The 19,159-nt window shown below is 37.7% G+C and overlaps 1 protein-coding gene and 1 long non-coding RNA gene across 2 annotated transcripts; one reads left to right on the forward strand and one right to left on the reverse strand.

Moving 5' to 3' along the window:
- Positions 1–244: 244 nt before the first annotated feature.
- On the forward strand, positions 245–11,173 carry LOC149828031 (sulfite reductase [ferredoxin], chloroplastic-like). The gene is made up of 7 exons (XM_090018620.1): positions 245–339; positions 1,188–1,346; positions 5,199–5,235; positions 9,997–10,131; positions 10,218–10,334; positions 10,693–10,851; positions 10,949–11,173. The coding sequence occupies exons 1-7, from the start codon at positions 245–247 to the stop codon at positions 11,171–11,173; spliced, it is 927 nt and encodes a 308-aa protein (XP_089874746.1).
- Positions 11,174–11,578: 405 nt separating this feature from the next.
- On the reverse strand, positions 11,579–13,033 carry LOC149828032 (uncharacterized). Its single transcript, XR_016435006.1, has 2 exons — positions 12,927–13,033; positions 11,579–11,772 (listed from the first exon to the last, which is right to left on the reverse strand). It is a non-coding gene; the product is annotated as an uncharacterized LOC149828032 (long non-coding RNA).
- Positions 13,034–19,159: the final 6,126 nt, after the last annotated feature.

The raw sequence follows: 19,159 nt of genomic DNA on the forward strand, positions 1-19,159 counted from the left end.
CTCCACTGACGACATACGCACAAAGAGTCGATCCCCATGAGAAGTTGCAGATGGAGCCGTCGTGGCTTCGTCGGAGCCGAGACGTCAAGGGGGCGATGAAGAGGAGGCGTTGGGGAGCCATTGCAGCCTGCCAGAGTCTAAGAGAGTGGCGACGAAGAGGTGGCTGTTGTTGGGGAGCCATTGGAGCCTGCCGGAGTCGCGAAGATCTGCGCGAAGTCGCGAAGAGCCTGCCAGAGTTGCGAAGATGTCGTACTCGTTGCTCCTCCCCCTGCAGCTCGCGAAGATCCGCGCAGAGTCTCAGCTGAAGCTGAGTGCCCCCGCCGTGAAGCTCTTCGGCTGGTTCTCGTGGCAAACCTGGAACTTGAAGAGAGGAGCTCCCCCCGGAACGCGCCACTGCCGTGAAGCTCTTCGGTTGGTTCTCGTGGCAGACCTGGAACTTGAAGAGGAGCTTCCCCCGGATCCTCACAGAGTCGCAGCCTGCCGGAACGCGCCGATTCTGTGAAAAAAAATTGCTCCTTGCCAGAGAACGCGCCGGCAGCGAGCAATTTTTTTTAAATTTTTTTAAAAAAATTTAACGACGGATATTATCCATCGCTAATTTAAAATAGCAAAGGACTCGCGATGGATCATATCCATCGCTAATCCGTTGCAAATTAGCGACGGACTTAGCGGTGGATAAGTTCTGGCACGGATTAGCGTCGAAAAATTCGAGACGCTAATCCGTCGCTAAACAGTTTAGCGACGGATTAGCGTCAGATTAGCTATGAATTTAGGTCGTCGCTAATCCACAGGTTTCTTGTAGTGTCTCAAAGTCTGGCAGAAACATAACATAATCTCGTCCCTAATAAACCTAAATTTTTTAGAAATTTTATCTCTCCAACCCTGAATCTCGTAAACCTAAAAATTTAACCCAAGCTTTCTTGATGTGTCCTTAGCCATCTCCTAATTTTTTATTATTTATTGTGTTGTATTTTAGGAGAAACCAAATTGTTTTTAAACCTTGTTAGACATATACCTAAATCTGTTACCCAAACCTGACCTTTGACTTAACTCAAACCTAACTCAGCCTACCTAATCCTTAAACCTTGAACCCAAGGCCACCAAAATGCATCGTTATTGATGGCTCTCATGTCTTGAAACACTCACATAATGAGTGTTTTATGTTCTATAAAGATTTGCTTTCGAAGGATGAGGACAAATATAGCTAGCTCCTCCGCTTGGGATGGGTTGTGTGTGACTCAGGAGGAAAATGAGTCTTTGTTAGCTCCTGTTATGGATGAAGAAGTAAGATCCATTGTTTTTCAAGCTAAGAGTAACAATGCTCTTGGTCCTTACAGTTTTTCAAGGTTGTTCTTTCAAAGATGTTGGGATATTGTAGGAAGAGACATCATTGCAATTGTTAAAGATTTTTTTTCACAAAGAAAAAATTATAAAAAATATGAATTCGACCTTGATCATGCTTATTCCCAAAGCCCAAGGAGTAGTGCATATTAACCATCTTTTCAAAACAGAATGCTACAAGGATATTCTTGGTACTACTATGAGAGTCCACACAGTTGGTTCAAGTTTCGTTCATTTCAAAACCTACATGTCGATCTATGGCTTATTTCAAAGATGTATTGGCATGATAGTTAAAATGCTGCTCGTGAAGAACAAAATAGAAAACTCCTCAAGTACCAAAACATTTTCCAAGAATTTTGAAGGTTGACAATAATATGAATATTAGGCACATGGTCTAAGTAGCATTGGTGAACACTAGGCGGCCCGGACCAAGACCATGTTGGCTTACCAAACAGAAGCTTCTAGCACTGGTTACTGGACAAAAAAAAAGTTGTGTAGGATAGTCACCCAAGGCACGAGTCAACAAATCAACAATCATACACCACAATCTTAGTAAACCATGTACAATCTTTCTAGGACATTGAACTTGGAAACAGATTGTCTGCAAACATGGTATGACACAGATAACAAGGCCCAAATGAACTGATTATTCTTTAGATTGTCTCCATTAGTGGAGACAATTTATGCCACCAGGCAATATATGGTTATTTCAAAAATTTTACACACACGGCACAAATCTAGATCCATCTGTAAATTGTGATCCACTTCTAATGCTATCTATTTGGTGCAAGTGTTGTGCATTTTTATCATAATAAAAAAAAAGGGCAATCTTAGGACACCAAATCTATCTTGAGTTATGTTTATGTATTTTGTTCATGCCCATTTACATTGTGATCAAGATACATAGGATAGCTTATGCTGCGTTACAAATGGTAACACTTGGTTGTTTTCTCATGCATGAGTCTACATGGAATTGAAGTATGTCTACATGCGAGTGGTTGTATGAGTGTGCACATAGCTGTTGTACGTGTGTATTGCAGGGAAATCATGCATACAAATACTAAAGGAAATCATGCATTTGACATGAATATGCAAATCTGAGGGAAACATGCAATGGATATGAGATTGTGAATTCATATGCATGCATATGCTTATCATTGTTTTGTGTGCATTAAATGTACATTGTGAAACATTCAAAAGTGATGCATTGTGGTATGCTATTCATGATTTTTGCATATGGTGCATCGATGATCGAAAGGAATCATCGTGGGCCTGATGGGCCTTGAGCTTTGTATTGCTCCTTCTTTAATTGTTTAAAATGTATCGCAAAAATCACATTTATATTATGGTTTTCACTGCACTGTTCTTTGTTGCTACGGACTATAGTCCCACGAAGAGCTTGGCATGCTGTTTTGCAAGCTTATGTTATTAATTTTTGCACCATGAATTGCAAATGTAAAAGAGATGAGTTAATAACAAGATAAAAGAAAGTAAAGAACTGTGTAATTCATTTTCTCCTTAATGTCCCTGCTTTAGCGTGGGAATCTTGGATATTGCGGTTTGGGAAAAACCGTGAGGATACAAAAACTTCGTGTGTGTTGTTGCCCCTGAACCCGATATTGAGGTTCTTCTCCTGGCCACGGTTTTAGGGAGAGTTCGCCACTTTTCTTGGGGGTGGTGTGTTTTGACACAACTGTTGTTGTTTTGGTATATCAATAAAGTGGCGTCAGTGGATGCTGTTTTTCATGGTGTCCCCGACTTTGAATGTTGTTTTCCAAGGTTCTGATGGATGGTGTTGTTTCTTGATATCGGTCGAGGGCTAAGTTTGAAACCCGGTAATAAAATACAAATTGTGTGTTAAGCTACCCCGTGAACCATACTTGACCTCGGGGACTGTACCCGTTTGGTGTATTCACGGGCAATGGTAAATTTAGAAGAGAAATTTAAAGATTGTGTGCATTTAATAGGACATGCATATGGAAAGATGAGAGCTTAAATGAAAGATAATAAGGGTTCATGCATTGCACATAAATCATGCATATTCTTGCTATGCATTAGTTCATGCATGTTTACCTGTTCACTTGGTTGTTATATATTAATCATTGCATGATATTGATCTCTTTTGCATTTAATTGCCTTATTGATTAAATTGTGATCAATGTTACTTACTTCGTGTTTCCTCATGTTCAATGTTTAATTCTGCATGAATGGTTAATTGCCTTATAATTTGGTTGTAATTATATCCTTCTAAAATATTACATGGATCTTATTTATGTTCTTTTTCTTATTTGATTCATTAGCGAAATCTGTACGCAGAATTCTTCGGATTTCTGACCCTCTTCTTTTATTGGTTTTTCCCAGACACTGGAGATCAGTGAAATCGTCTCGCTTCTGAGGGGATACGAGGGTCACTTTTGCTTCAGACTGCTTCACTTACGAACAGAGTGACTCTATTTTTGTTTCTTTTAGTTCTTCTTATTTTCTGCAGTTGTTATTTCACTTTTGACATTGAGTATGAGACACTTATTGATTCATTAATAAAAGAATTTAGTTGGTTGGTTATGGATGATAAATATAAATTTATTTGTGGTGTGTGGTTTTCCAACTGAAATTGGAACTGTAAGAACCCCGGGTCTCTGAGAAGTTTTTTGCAACTCTTTGAAAAAAAAATCCGCATTTTTCAAAGGTATGAGTTGGGGTCGTTACAGAGCATACCGAATTTTCTACGAAAACCTATCAAAATATCAAATCATATTTACCCGATTTTGTCTTTGGCCTAAACCCAAACCTAACTGAGCCCACCTAAACCTTAAACCTTAAACCTTAAACCTTAAATATAGGCACACTCAAACACATCAACTAGTATCAGAGCGCATCATAATCCATTTAGCCAATATTTGATTAGTAGACTGTGAATCGAATTTAAACAATTTATATCCTTGCTATCCTCCATGAATGAAGAAAAGGAAACACTTATGTGATTATGATCTATGTAGGCCAAGAAGTCTCTCATAGATATGGATCGACTCTATTTGGGTTGAGATTCAAACACTTATCTGATTACGTTGTATTTTGATACACCTGCATTGGAAGTAAATCTCTTTGTCTTGACCTTGGTTAAAAGTGCAGGTTGACATGGCTGGCTATAGCCAACCCAAGTTAAACCATGTTATCAGGTTAGGAAAGGAGGGAGAGTATGAAATGAAAAGCATGCAATGCCTTATGATTCTTTGATTATGTGATTATAAATCACAATCTCCATATTATTTCAAAGTTAGGAGAACATGAAAAAGTAAGTTGTTTTTGCTCAGTTTTGCCTTGAATCTTCTAAAAGTAGATTATAAAGTGAACCTTTTGATTCTACTTTCTCAACTATGACCAGAGCCAATATATGCTATGTTATTTGTGAATTGTCAAACCTGGAGGTGATTTTCATAATTATTCAAAACTCAGGGGTATAAGAGATTTTTCCAGATAGATAAAAAAAAAATCCAATTCCATATCCCATTCCATAAAAGTGCTATCAAACAAGACCGGATCCCATTGAAATACATGCCCAGTTTTTTAAGACCTTATATACAATAATAGCAAGTCAGATTAGGGGCATAGGTTTGATCAAGAGTTTAGCATGTAAAAAAGTACATACTGGATCATATCTAGATCCGAACACAAATCAATTAGAGATCATCATTCTGAGTCCATATCCAGATCCATCAAAGTGCGATCAAACCAATGCGAACTCGACCTGAACAAACGTTGAGATGTTAGTTTAATATCCAAGAGAAACATATCAGATTATGATCAAAGGTCCTACACCAAATCTGTTCCATTTTGACCACTATGTCCAAATTCTGAAGGTCCATCAGTACAGATCTTGCACAGGCTGGTTTGTTGGTAAGTTAACTTTTCCTTGTCCTTATAAGATTGAAAAGTTATAGCGAAATTTCACCAATAATCATGTGTTTGTAAAAATGTTTTGATCGAGAGATGGATGCCATAGAAGAACATTGAGGTGATTAACTTGACTTTTGTGACCTTAAGCCTTTTTTTCCTCTTTTGGGTATCTTCTCAAGTACTATCAAAGGAGACACTTATATGGTAGTTTTTCTTGGATCCCCTTCAGGCTTCAACCCATTATTTCCTTCATTTTAATGAAGTTTACTTGCCATTTCAACAAAGAAACTTGCTCTTTGTAGGTGTCTTTCAATTCTCTATCTCTTGGGTCCTCTTTTTCTTTTTCAGCTTTTAAATTCTTGACCCATTATTACAAAATATTTGCAGGAGGTATCCTTTCCGAGTGTCTTTCTTCAGACTTCAAACTCTACTACTGTCCTCGGTTATCTGGCTGGTGCTTTGTTTAATCTCGATCATCACCTGCAACAGTGCTACCCTTACTTGGATTTAATAAAAAAATTGCAAGTATAGTTTGAAAGTGTTTGTTGTTTTTAAATGTTAATACTGATGCCACCAAAGAACACCTTATCCATGGACCATGATGTCTTAGGACTGCTTGTGACCAGAATCTAATAGTGGATTGGATGTCAAGAGTTTTCAGGCATCTTTCAAGGGTTTTAAGAACCTTCCCAGTTAACAATTGTCTGTCCCTGTTCACTTGAGTATGCTCATGGAGTTTAAGTCCCGTATCCTTGAGTTCCTGAGATTTTTGTTACATCCCTACTTTTTCTTCAGAGCTTCCTCTTGGCTCCCCTAAAGCCCCATGCTTCCCTCTGTTTTCTGCATTGTTCTCTGCTTGACAGCATTAAGATAATATATTGAAAGGGGATTATGTGAGGTTGAAAGTGACAGAGAGTAAATTATTTAAGGTGGGTATACACTATACACTGAAAAGATAATAATAAACCATTCAATTTCTTAGAGAAAGGTATGATGGGAATTGGTATTTCAGGGTGCCCTTTGATGCACCAATTTCCTAAATACATGTGGAACAAATTGTCATATTTTAAAGAATGGAGATAAGGTATTCCAATTTTCCTATTCCAACAGGCAATTCATGGATGTCATACGTAAATATTCACATAGATTGTCTTCTTTGAAGAGTTGCTTGCCTTGGCTTCTTGTCTAGCTAATATCTTGTTCAAAGCAACATTTATTAAGGATCAATCTTTAGGATGTCACGTTCTTATATGGGGGCCTCTTTCCAATCTTCCACAAAAATTCTACTTGAGGGGGGGGGGGGGGGGTTGATGAAAGATCCTGGTCAGTGTTGTGAATAATGTTGAGGTGTAGCGAGGCGTAAGACCCACAAAAAATATTAAAAATTTGACCAAATAAAAAAACAAAAATAAAGATGCATCATTTATGTATTATTAATAAATAATTGTATATTTTAATAAACAATCTTCAAGAAAATCACAATAACGAGCAAGAACCACTCTACATATTTGTATAAAGGACAACATAATGCTATACAGGACAACATAATGCTATACACCATACATAGTTATACATAATAAACACAGTTACATAATACAAATAATATGTTGTTCGTAAAAAGCACAAATAAGCAACAAATCAATGAATATATAATTAATTAATTAACAAGAACAAAGTAAATTTTTGATTAACAAGCCCGATTGTTCAAGAAAAACAGGGAAAGAAGAAGAATAGAGAGAGAGAGAACCTTCTTCTTCTTCTTTCTCCTTTCAGCAGAGAGAAGAGAGGTGAGTGCCCTAATCGGGGCCTCCCCTAATTTGGGCCAAATGGGGGTCAATGAGGCACACGCCTCGGCATGAGTTGCACCTCATTATATGAGGCGCACACCTCATGGCATTCACGGTTTTCCAGTGCGCCTTGAGGCATGATTTTGCGCCTCCAGGCACACTTTTAACAACATTGATCCTGGTATTTGTGAAAATGGAAAAGTAAAGCAAAATGTTAGTTAGAGATTAAGGCTGGAGTTGTAGGCTGTGCTCATTGAATTTCACATGGATGAGAGTTGAGACTCATCTCATTGTTGCTACCCTGGTACATTAGAAGCTGAATGGAATGTAAATTATGTAATGGATGGAATCCCCTTATCCCTTCTGTTATTTTTTTGGGGTGTGGATATGTAAGCTATAAATGTCCCAAGCGAAGTTATGGAAAATCGACTCAAGCTGTAATGTTGGATAATGGTTCCAATTCTATTCTAATAATCGTTAAGAAAAATGTTTGTAGACAGGATGGTGGAAAGACTAACTGGGATTCATTGGTTTCAATTTTGTGGAAGATTTTAATTCAAGAAGTTTGGCAAACAAATATCTTTTCACTGTTGATAAAGAGGAGATAAGTTAGAAAAACAATGTTTGAGTTTACAATGGAGTATGCTGAAGTTCTTTGTGGCTGCACACTAAGCTTTTTAGTTGAAAGAACTTGTTTGAGGGATTGGTACTAAAAACTAGTGATTATGCTGTTGTACTTTGAGAATCAGCTACTACACATCCGCAAGTTCTCTATTTTCTCACTCAGAAGCAGGTCATATTGAGGTGTTAAGGTACAATATGATCACGCTAAGATGTGATCTATAAGATGGTCGCTGTGGATAAGTCCGAAAAAAAATGCATTGCTTCCAGCATGTTTAAGTGAGCTAATGTTGGAAGACAAGTTATTCATCAACATAAAGAGGTGAGCTGGTGCTGGAAAACTAGGTTTAGAATATTTCAGAGTTCTGTGGTTCATTGTATTTTGCCACTGAACTTTTGTGCATTCTTGCCACTCTTATCTATTTTGGCAGCCCTTCTGATGGAAACCAGGCGTAAAATTTGCATTGAATTGAACTGTGTGATAAATGCACAAAAATGTAAAAATCCCGATAAAATTGCTACCAATATCTCATGATTAACATTATTTTGACTCATTTTCTATTTTCTTAATATATTCATCTATTTTTCTTTCTAATTATGTTATGTGGTTCGTCCAACTGCTAAGTCTCTTTAGGAACTGGCAGTCAGAGGAAATGTGTGCATTTGGAAAAGTTGCAGCTGCCAATTCCTGGATTCGCAGCTACCACCTCTAGGAGGTGGTAGTTACCAAATCCAGTTTTTAGTGCAAATTCAAAGAGGAGACAGTCTCACCTCCTCTCTCAAATGCATAAACTACCTCCTAAGCGCTTAGTTGTCAAAATCTGTGCCTAGGCTCCACCTAGGCTAGCTAGGTGTAGGGCCACTGCATAGGCTTATGGGTCTAGGCAGTAGGGCCCTGTTTTTTACCAAGTATTTCTAGGTTGTTCATGCATAAGCCGCAGGGACATAGTTGTTATTTTTTTTTTCTTTTCTTTCTTTTTTTCTTTCTTTTTCTTCTTTCTCCTGCCCAAAAAGCTTTCTTTTTTTATTCTCTCCTTTTCTTCTTTTGTTTTTCTTTTTAACTTTTTTTTTCCTTCTTCCTCCTCCTTTCATCCCTCCGCTTAGTTGTCAGAGGCGGAGCCTAGGCACGGCCTAGCCGAAGTAGTCCCTCATACGCATTTGCACACACATATATATGTTTTCTGTGTAATTGTATATAATTATATATATTAACATTTCATAAACATATATTATAAATTTACAATATTGTGTTTATATATATATATATATATATATATATATATATATATATATATGTGTGTGTGTGTGTACTTAATTCATATATAATCTATAAGTGTATGAGTTATTTATTTGACTTTTTTTATGCAATATAATTGCTTTAGAGTGTTTGACAACATATTATTTGTCTATTGCTTATTGTTGATTGATTTTATGTTGTATACATGTTATTAATTTTAGTAGTTTGTTTACATATTTTGTATGTTTTTTAAATTTTTTATTTGGGGTACTGCCTAATCCACCTAGGCCCTGCCTAGTCTTTTTAGTGGCTCTCTGCCTAGCGCCTTTGACAACTACGCCTAAGCGTCATTATTCCAAACATCCATCATCAGGGTAGTTTGATCAAGTTCTTTTCAAATGCATAAAGTCCCATTCTGTCGACCTGTTCCTGAACAGAACCTAATTTATGATTTGTATAGCCTAAGATGAACTGTGAAGAGTGACTCAATTAGGCAATATGTTTTGGAGATTTTTGATGTCCTACACTATTGGAAAATTATAAGTGATAACTTGAGGCTTACCTATTATCTCATTTCAATTCATGAATCCTTGAAATCATCACAATCTCTGGCAAGTTGATGGTGTAAGGTCAAAGGAAGCTCGACTTCCGCTATAGTATTTTCTTTTTTTGTTGACATTATAGAGGGAATGGGATTCAATTTCACTCCAGGCAGGTATATCCACCAGGAGCTTCCTTTTTTCCTTGGTTTGAAAATGAAACTTTTGATGGCTAGATGTATAACGGTTTTATCAGTTATGAATATGTGGACTTGATGCCTTCTTTTCAGTTTGGTTTTCTGTGACTTGAGTTTCGGTAGGCACCTGAGGACCACTGAACCACCAATTTGAATGGAAGAAATACATTATTGAAAATACTGCAATATCGTCACTGCATCTTTGGCTGATCCACCAGTGTTTATGCTCCTTTTGTATGCAACTGAAAATGTTATTACTAGTCCCTGATGCATTCTCACGATTATGTTATTGTTATTGCTTGGTGTGGTTTATGTTGTCCTTGGTCTCCATGAATTCACACATGGAAACAGATGCTGACTGGGTTTTGTATCTGAACCAGCATCCTCGGTACGTAGACCCTCTGAACGTAACAGCAATGGCGTGTCCTGCCTTACCATTGTGCCCTTTGGCTATCACTGAGGCAGAGCGTGGGATACCTGACATTCTCAAGCGAATTCGTGCAGTTTTTGAGAAGGTGAGGAACCAGATAGATTTTATTTCTTTGTTTGTGTCATTTTTATTAAAAGAAAGGCCCTGAGCCATAGCATTTTCTGATTTCAGGTCGGTCTCAAATATGGCGAGTCAATTGTTGTCAGGGTCACCGGTTGCCCCAATGGTTGTGCAAGACCTTACATGGCTGAGCTTGGATTGGTCGGTGATGGGCCTAATAGCTACCAGGTATTTCAGACAATCCACTTCACCAGTTTACATGAAAGGAAGACTGCACTTGTATCTTTCCTATGTTTTCTGTTTGTTGTTGTCATGGTGGAGTTAGCACGAGGTCAGTTTGCCAATGAGTTATTTACTGGTGTTCCTGACCTTGCACTAGGGCTGGGAAATGAGACAAGCCGCTCGTGGCTCTGCTCATAAAGAGCTCCTTCTAAATCGTGAAATAGGCTTGGCAAGCTGAATGTGAACAGTGAGTGTTTGGCTTGGCTTGGCTCGGCTCGTATTTTAGCTTATTAACCACTAACGAGTATATTTTATATCAGAGTTTAGATGTTGTAACTGAAGAATGTTATGTTGTTTTCAACAGATCTGGCTTGGTGGATCGCCCAACCAGACAACCCTGGCAAACTGCTTCATGAACAAAGTGAAGGTTCAAGATCTGGAGAAAGTTTTTGAGCCGCTCTTTTACACATGGAAGCGAAAACGTGAACGAGGTGAATCATTTGGTGCCTTCACCATCCGAATGGTAAGAACTCTGCAGCGATCTACTGCCTTTTTTCTCTCTGTACTTTTGCTTATGCCCATCGTCCTAAGGCTAGTATAATTGAACTGATCAACCTCAGGGCTTTGACAAACTGCAAGGGATAGTAGAGAACTGGAAGGGCCCAGAGCCGGGCCGCACACAGCACAACCTAAAGCTTTTCACAGACAGAGATACGTATGAAGCGTTGGATTCTCTAGCAAAGTTGCAGAACAAGAATGTCCATCAATTGGCTATGGAAGTCATCCGCAACTATGTCACATCGCAGCAGAACGGCAAGAGTCACTACAACAAAGCAGTAGATTAGCGACGACCACATTCCGTCGCTAATCCGTTGCTAACATGGTTAGCGACGGATTAGCGACAACGAGGCGACAGTATGCTTACGTCGTGAATATTTCGACGCTAACTGGCGACGGAATTATTCCGTCGCCAGGTCCGTCGCTAATTGCGACGGAATAACGAGCGCTATATTCCGTCGCCAAACCGCCGGTACTAAACGGCGACCACGGCTTGGCGACGGATTTACTTCCGTCGCTATGCCGTCGCTAGATTAATATGAATAGCGACGGATGGTTCCGTCGCTAATCCGTCGCAAACACGAAAAAAAAATAAAAAAAATTAATTGAAAATTAAATACCGAGAACTGTACAATTTCTATTTCCTGTAAATAAAAAACAAACCACACAAAAAAATTCATATAACAAGAATCTACAACAATTAATCGTTCCACCTTAAAATTAAGAAGTTTAATTATTTACAATTCAACAATTACAATTAGGAAAAATAAAAAAAATAGAACTTCTTCAACATAGTCCTCTAATCATCGCCAAGATTTTGTGCGTCTTCTTGTTCATTGTCTTTATCTGTCTCTTCAGCTCCACTACCCTGATTATCGCTAGCAGCCTACACAAGAAAAGAACAGTCAGTATTGATAAACAAAATATAATGAAATAAATTACACACTATATGTGATTCTATCATGTGCTCATGTGTGATCTAAGGCAATAAAAAAACTCTATATGTAATTCTATCATGCTCATATGTGCTCTAAGGCAGACAAAAAGTTATATATATATATATATATATATATATATATATATATATATATATATATATATATATATATATATATATATATATATATATATATATATGTGATTCTATCATGCTCATATGTGTGCTAAGGCAGTCAAAAAATTAAATATGTGATTATAGCATGTTCATATGTGTTCTAAGGCATCTAAAAAAACTCTATATGTGATTCTACCATGTTCAGATGTGCTTTAAGGCAGGCAAAAAACTATATATGTGATTCAATCATGCTCGTATGTGTGCTAAGGCAGTAAAAAAATTGAATATGTGAATATAGCATGCTCATATGTGCTCTAAGGCAGGCAAAGCCAAAAATTTTATATGTGATTCTATCATAAATAATATATAACATGTTCATATGTGTTCTAAGGCAGTAAAAAAACTCTATATGTTATTATAGCATGCTCATATGTGTGCTAAGGCAGTCAAAAAACTGAATATGTGATTATAATATGCTCATATGTGTTCTTAGGCAGTCAAAAAACTGAATATGTGATTATAGCATGCTCATATGTGTTCTAATGTAGTCAAAAAAACTTTATATGTGATTCTATCATGCTCATATGTGTTCTTAGGCAGGCAAAAAAACTTTATATGTGATTATAGCATGCTCATATGTGCTCTAATGCAATAAAAAAACTCTATATGTTATTATAGCATGCTCATATGTGCTCTAAGGCAGTCAAAAAACTGAATATGTGATTATAACATGCTCATATGTGTTCTTAGGCAGGCAAAAAACTGAATATGTGATTATAGCATGCTCATATGTGTTCTAATGCAGTCAAAAAAACTTTATATGTGATTCTATCATGCTCATATGTGCTCTAAGGCAAACAAAAAAACTTTATATGTGATTATAGCATGCTCATATGTGCTCTAATGCAATAAAAAAACTCTATATGTTATTATAGCATGCTCATATGTGCTCTAAGGCAGTCAAAAAACTGAATATGTGATTATACCTGAGAGGGACCTGGAATCGAAGATCCCCTATCCTGAACAGCGGCCTTGATCTCATTTCGGAGAAAGGGGGCGACGGTGTATTGAAAGTAGTTATTCAGTGATTCATTAATGATCTGACGTACATCATCACCAGAAAGAATAGTCGACTGCTTGGAGCTTATGTCGGCGCAAGAAGTCGGTGAGCCGTAACTGGAAGAACCAATAACTGGTGAAGTGTTCATATTACTCCCAAACCCGAACACGCGACCTTTTTTGGGTTCACCTGCTGCAGTCACCCATGCTGTAGGATCAAATGATGGATGCTGAGTAGCGTCATCGCCATATCGCTCTACCATCTGTTGCTCATATGCCTCCTACAAAATAATGTTTAAAGTATTCATTAATAATTAATGATAACATTATGATAACTTGCATATATATTGCAATGATTATTAATAGAATTAATACATACTGTTGTCGTTCTCGCCTTCTCTGATATGAAGACTCCCGTGGTCTTCCGTTTATGTGTTTCTACAAACACATCCTTATATGGTACACTGCCTCCTTTTTCTGCTTCCTGCGAAGTTAAATGACAAAAGATTTAGTACACAAGTTTGCAACAATACTTATAAAATTAATATTATATATTGATGAGTTGTCATTTTCTTTAGGTGGCTCCGAAATGTCTTAGATTCACCTGTGTGTAGATGGGCTTCGGGCATCTTCAATCGATTTTGTGCAGCCTTCGCAGAGCGATTTCTAAATGCATCTCCCGCCCACTTATCGCACATTTCATCCCAGTAATCTCTCCTGATAGTAATAGGACCATGGCCCTTCCACAGTAATGGATCATCTACTACGCCAGATGCTTTTTTTGTTGCAGTCTTCATAGTGTGCAGCATGTCTGCAAATCGATTGGCAGCCACCTTCTGCCACACCTTCATTGCATCATTTTCTTCCACCGTAGTTGCGAAGCGATTCGAAGCCTACAAATATTTTCAGAAAGTTAGTAGACATTGCTTAAATAAATTAAATATGAAACACATTAACTATGAGGAACAACTGTATATCATGAATGAGGACCACAATCTGTCTAACACCTCCTTTGGGTACTCTTTCCATTGAGCAACTGGTCCTGGTAGATGTTGAAGAAGTGAATTCCTAATCTCGTACTACTTCTTGTGGCTCAAACCTCGTGCTGCACATGAATTGTTACACAGTAAATATCAATATAAAATATTTAAAAGATATGCAATAATTGAAAACAAAATACTTACGGTCGATTATCGATATACACTATTCGAATGAGTCTTCTTGTGCCAGCCTGAGAAGACCCTGTTTCCTGTGTTGGCTGTTGACTTGTGTGATCAACTGGTGTAGGTGGGTCGTGTACAGGCGCAACATCATCTGTAAAAAAATACATTAGAAATTCTCAGAATGTGCATTTGAACTAATCAAGCATCTAATTAGTTATATGATATACCTATCATAGGAGCCCGTGAAGATGAAGGCTGAGCCTGGCTACTACTGGATGAGCAACCACTATAACCTCCACGAACCATATTCTAACAAATAACATATGTCATACAATACATTCAAATAATTCACATCAAGTATTACAATGCATTCAAGTCATTCACATCAAGCATTGCAATGCATTCAAATAATTCAAATCATTGACATCAAGTATTGCACTAATTCAAATCATTCGTTAATTGCATAAATTATAATACATTCAGATAATTGAAATCATTCACATCAAGTATTACAATGCATTCGAATCATTCGTATCAAGTATTAATATACATTCAAATAAAATTTTTAATCATTCACACCAAGTATTGCAATACAACTCACATCAAGTATTACAATGCATTTAAATAGAGGTTTGTAGTATAAGATTTTGCTCACTAGCTTGAGAATTCTTCTTCTTCTTCTTCTTCTTCTTCTTCTTCTTTGTTTGCCCATCCACTTGGTACATCATTTGGATCACATTCCTCTATGAATGTTTCATCGGCCAATGGAGATATGACATGCATATCATGCGCAACATCGTGACCATAAGCGAAGTCATAGACATCATCTGATTGATAGTAATCACTGTCTTCAGCTAACTCATCTTCCTGTAACTGATCATACTCGGGGTATAGTTTGGATTTCACCTTGCAAACTGCCCACCATTCATTTCTATCTGACTTTTTTATACTCGGATATGAAGTATAATAAACTTGTTGAGCTTGCGAGGCTAATATGAATGGTTCATATGTTCCAAACCTGGATTTATGATTCACCTCCACAATGCCTGAAGCTTTGTCGAGTCTTGTTGCAGTTGGATCAAACCAATGACACTTGAATATCGTAACCCTGTTATTCATGCCTAAGTAAGTCAACTTCATTATTTCCTCTATAACACCGTAGTAATCATGTTCATTTTCACCGTAGCTGCTACCCTTGACACACACGCCACTATTTATCATTGATTTGTTTATACCGTAGTCTTTTGTATGGAATCGATAACCATTTACGATATACCTGTTGTAGCATTGCACAACTTTGGTCGGACCATTTTCTAAATCACATATTCCTTGATCTTTAACATCACCATGGCGAACCTACGCACAGACATAAACAATTATTGTGATCACGATCAATTAAGTAACTTAGTGTTGTTTATAAGTACAAAATTTATGTTAGCTTCTTTACCAACTGTTTCAACCACTCCACAAACTTAGTTTCACGTTCTTTTTGTACTTCTGCATCAGTGAGATGTGAAACTTCGCTTTGCAACTCCAGATCAAATCGTCTGCAAACCACAAATACTTATATTACCGAGCCATGTATCCACATATAGAACATAAAAGGATTTATAATTGAGTTGCATATACATATACTTACTCGATGTATGGGTCGATCGCTGAGCAATTAAAAAGAATATAGATGTGTGTTGCATCTTGCTCTCGATCTGTCAATAGCCTTGATCGGCAACTACCAAATGCATGCCCAAGTGGTTGAAATATCGACAGCTTGTCAGCTACAGTTACTTGTTCTCCATCATCGTTACGGGGCGGGCATGTGTAACGTGTTGGAATATGAGGTTCGAAGTACATAGATGAGAAATTTGAAATCTCTTCTAAAGTGTACGCCTCACAAATAGAGCCTTCTACTCTTGTTTTATTACGAACCTTTTTTTTAGGTCGAACATGCATCTGACAAGAATATACATTTCAAATTTTAAATATCTGTCATTAAAGAGACAAATATAAAAAAACATATACCTTTCAAATGGGTACATTCATCGATATTGCACAGGGCCACCAACCCTTAGTTCATATGGCAGATGTATGATCAAATGTTCCATAACATCGAAAAATGCTGGCGGAAATATCTTTTCTAACAGACAAACAGTGGTGATGACAGAGTCCTCGAGATTCTTTACATCTGATACAACGACCTCCGATGCGCACAATATTCTGAAAAATCCGCTCAACTCAGACAATACCCCCCATATAGGTTTGTCTAACATATCATGGAATGCTAGGGGTATCAATCGTTGCATAAAGATATGACAATCATGGCTCTTCAACTCATATAACTGTCCATCGTCAATCTTCACAGCCCGAGCAATGTTAGAGACATATCCATCTGGAAATCTCAGTTGTCTCAACCATTGACATACATGTTTTATTTGATCAGGTCCGAGCACGTACTTCGCCTTTGGTTTCAGTACTTTGCCATTATACTCTTTGAGTTCCAATTCTGGTCTTTTACATATTAATTTTAAATCCATACAGGCCTTCGGATTATCCTTCGTTTTCCCTTTAATATTCATTACTGTATTGAACACATTATCAAACACATTTTTCTCTACATGCATCACATCCAAATTATGTCGTATCAATAGGGTCGGCCAATACGATAGTTCCCAAAAAATAGATTTTTTCGTCCAATTGTGATCCTTCCCAAATCCACGGAAGGGTGTAGGACTGCGGGCATCTGTTAATACATCTGGAAAGTATCGCAATCTTCTTAGAATCTCTATGCCGGACAATCTTGAGGATGGACCTTCTGTTTCAGTTGTGCCTGCTTTAAATGCATTCTTTTGACGTCGGAACGGATGATCGCTGGGTAGAAATCGACGATGGCAATCAAACCAGCAAGGCTTCCTTCCATGCCTCAATCTAAAAGCTTTGGAATCCTCCATGCAGTACGGACAAGCCAACCTCCCATGTGTGCTCCAACCAGATAACATACCATATGCAGGAAAGTCACTAATTGTCCATAGAACAGCGGCCTTCATGTTGAAATTTTGTTTTTTGTGGGCATCATACGTGGTAACACTGTCATCCCATAGTACTTTTAATTCATCAATCAATGGCCTTAGATATACATCAAGATTTTGGCCAGGTGAGGTCGGACCAGGGATCAACAGAGACAAGAAAAGATTTGGACGTTTCATACACAAGCTTGGTGGAAGGTTGTATGGAGTTACAAATACTGGCCAACATGAGTATGGAGTTGATCTACCCCCAAATTGATTAAATCCATCTGTATATAGACTGAGTCTAACATTTCGCACTTCCATTGCGAAGTTCTGATGAGTATGATCAAAGTGCTTCCAAGCTTCAGTGTCAACAGGATGTGTGATCTTGTTTTCATCGTGTCGAACTTTATTTGCATGCCATCTCATGTGTTTAGCTGTCCTTGAAGACATATACAATCGCTGCAATCTAGGAGTGATAGGAAAGTAGCGGAGCGACTTGTATGAAACTTCCTTTGATCTCGTGCTACCATTGCCTCTTGTCTTTGGCTTGAACCGAGGATGCCCACATGACGGGCATGATATGTCGTTTTCCTGCTCCTTGAAATACAACATGCAGTGATTTGGACAAACATCAATCTTTTTGTAACCCATACCTAGAGCGTTGACCATAACTTTCGCACGATAGAAATTTTGTGGCAATTTCTCATCTTTAGGCAACATACTCTTCACAATCATGCACAAACGGTCAAAACATGATTGACTCAAATTATACTCGGACTTAAAATTCATTAGTTGAAGAACTGCAGACAAGATAGTGTGACTCTCACAACCGTTCCAAAGTGGCTCATCAGCATCTCTAAGTAAATCATAAAATCTACTAGTTGCATCGTTTGGTGATTCTTCATCTACGGCAGTTCTTACATCACTAGAACTCATAGCAGAACCCAGTTCTGTTCCTGCGGCATCAAATATCAAATTCGTACATAGATTATCGTGCACCACATTCACCCGTGCATCAAAATCGTTTCTAAATTCTTCTCCATGAAACGTCCAGTTCTGATAATCACTCACAAAACCCTTCCTGTATAGGTGATGTCTAACGCCATGAGGTTCTACAAATCGATTATTCTTACAAATCTTGCAGGGACACCTAATCCGACCTGTGGGATCTACCGTACTGACACTTGCCGTTGCAAATTCAATAAAATTGTTAACACCATCCATATATTCATGCGATAACTCATTGTCCACTATCCTACGGTACATCCATTCACGGTTTGCAGTCATTCTGTCGTATGATGTTACGAATAGTATCTTAACCAGTTAAAAGAGAACCATCAGAATGCTATGATGAAGAAAATATCAAATTTATCATGCAATATATGATGTCATACAATCACAAGAATTATGATGCATGCATTGATAACTTAATATTTTCACGTGTAAACTATTCATGACACGATACATTCATTTGAAGCATGCTTTCAGTATACAATTTCACATGGAAGACATAATCAAATTGAAAGTAACTACATGTAAGCATGGATACAATCACATCAAACATTGCAATACATCGAAATAATTCATATCAAACAAATGTCAAACATGTACCTGCAGCAAACACACTTCAATATCCCACTAACTACTACCATGCATAGCATGGACTCCGTACTCCAAAAATAAGAACACTTCCATATTCATACATTAAAATCATGCTCAGCATGATCTCCGAACTCCAACAAAGCAGTCCTAGATATCAACAACTAAGTGAGTGTGTGAACAATAAAGTGTTACATTCAATAAATTAAATAACATGTGATGCGCTTGCATCACTTACTCACCACGGGTATTTACCCGATTTGCATTATTTTTGTCACTTACTTACCACGGGTGGCGGGGCACAAGCGAGTTCTGTTGAGAAATCTGCAAAAAACACTGTGTTAAAATGAATATTGAAGCTAATTAGGGAAACACAAACACTTATGCAATGCA

This window comes from Nuphar pumila, chromosome 10 (assembly GCF_984573655.1).
Source record: "Nuphar pumila chromosome 10, dmNupPumi1.hap1.1, whole genome shotgun sequence".
Classification (NCBI taxonomy): domain Eukaryota; kingdom Viridiplantae; phylum Streptophyta; class Magnoliopsida; order Nymphaeales; family Nymphaeaceae; genus Nuphar; species Nuphar pumila.

Coding starts and splice junctions, on each gene's coding strand:
- LOC149828031 (XM_090018620.1), top strand. CDS start 245: ATGTCGTACTCGTTGCTCCTCCCCCTGCAGCTCGCGAAGATCCGCGCA. Junction 1,347..5,198: donor GGTCCTTACAGTTTTTCAAG/GTTGTTCTTTCA, acceptor CAAATTCTGAAG/GTCCATCAGTACAGATCTTG. Junction 10,132..10,217: donor TTCGTGCAGTTTTTGAGAAG/GTGAGGAACCAG, acceptor TTCTGATTTCAG/GTCGGTCTCAAATATGGCGA.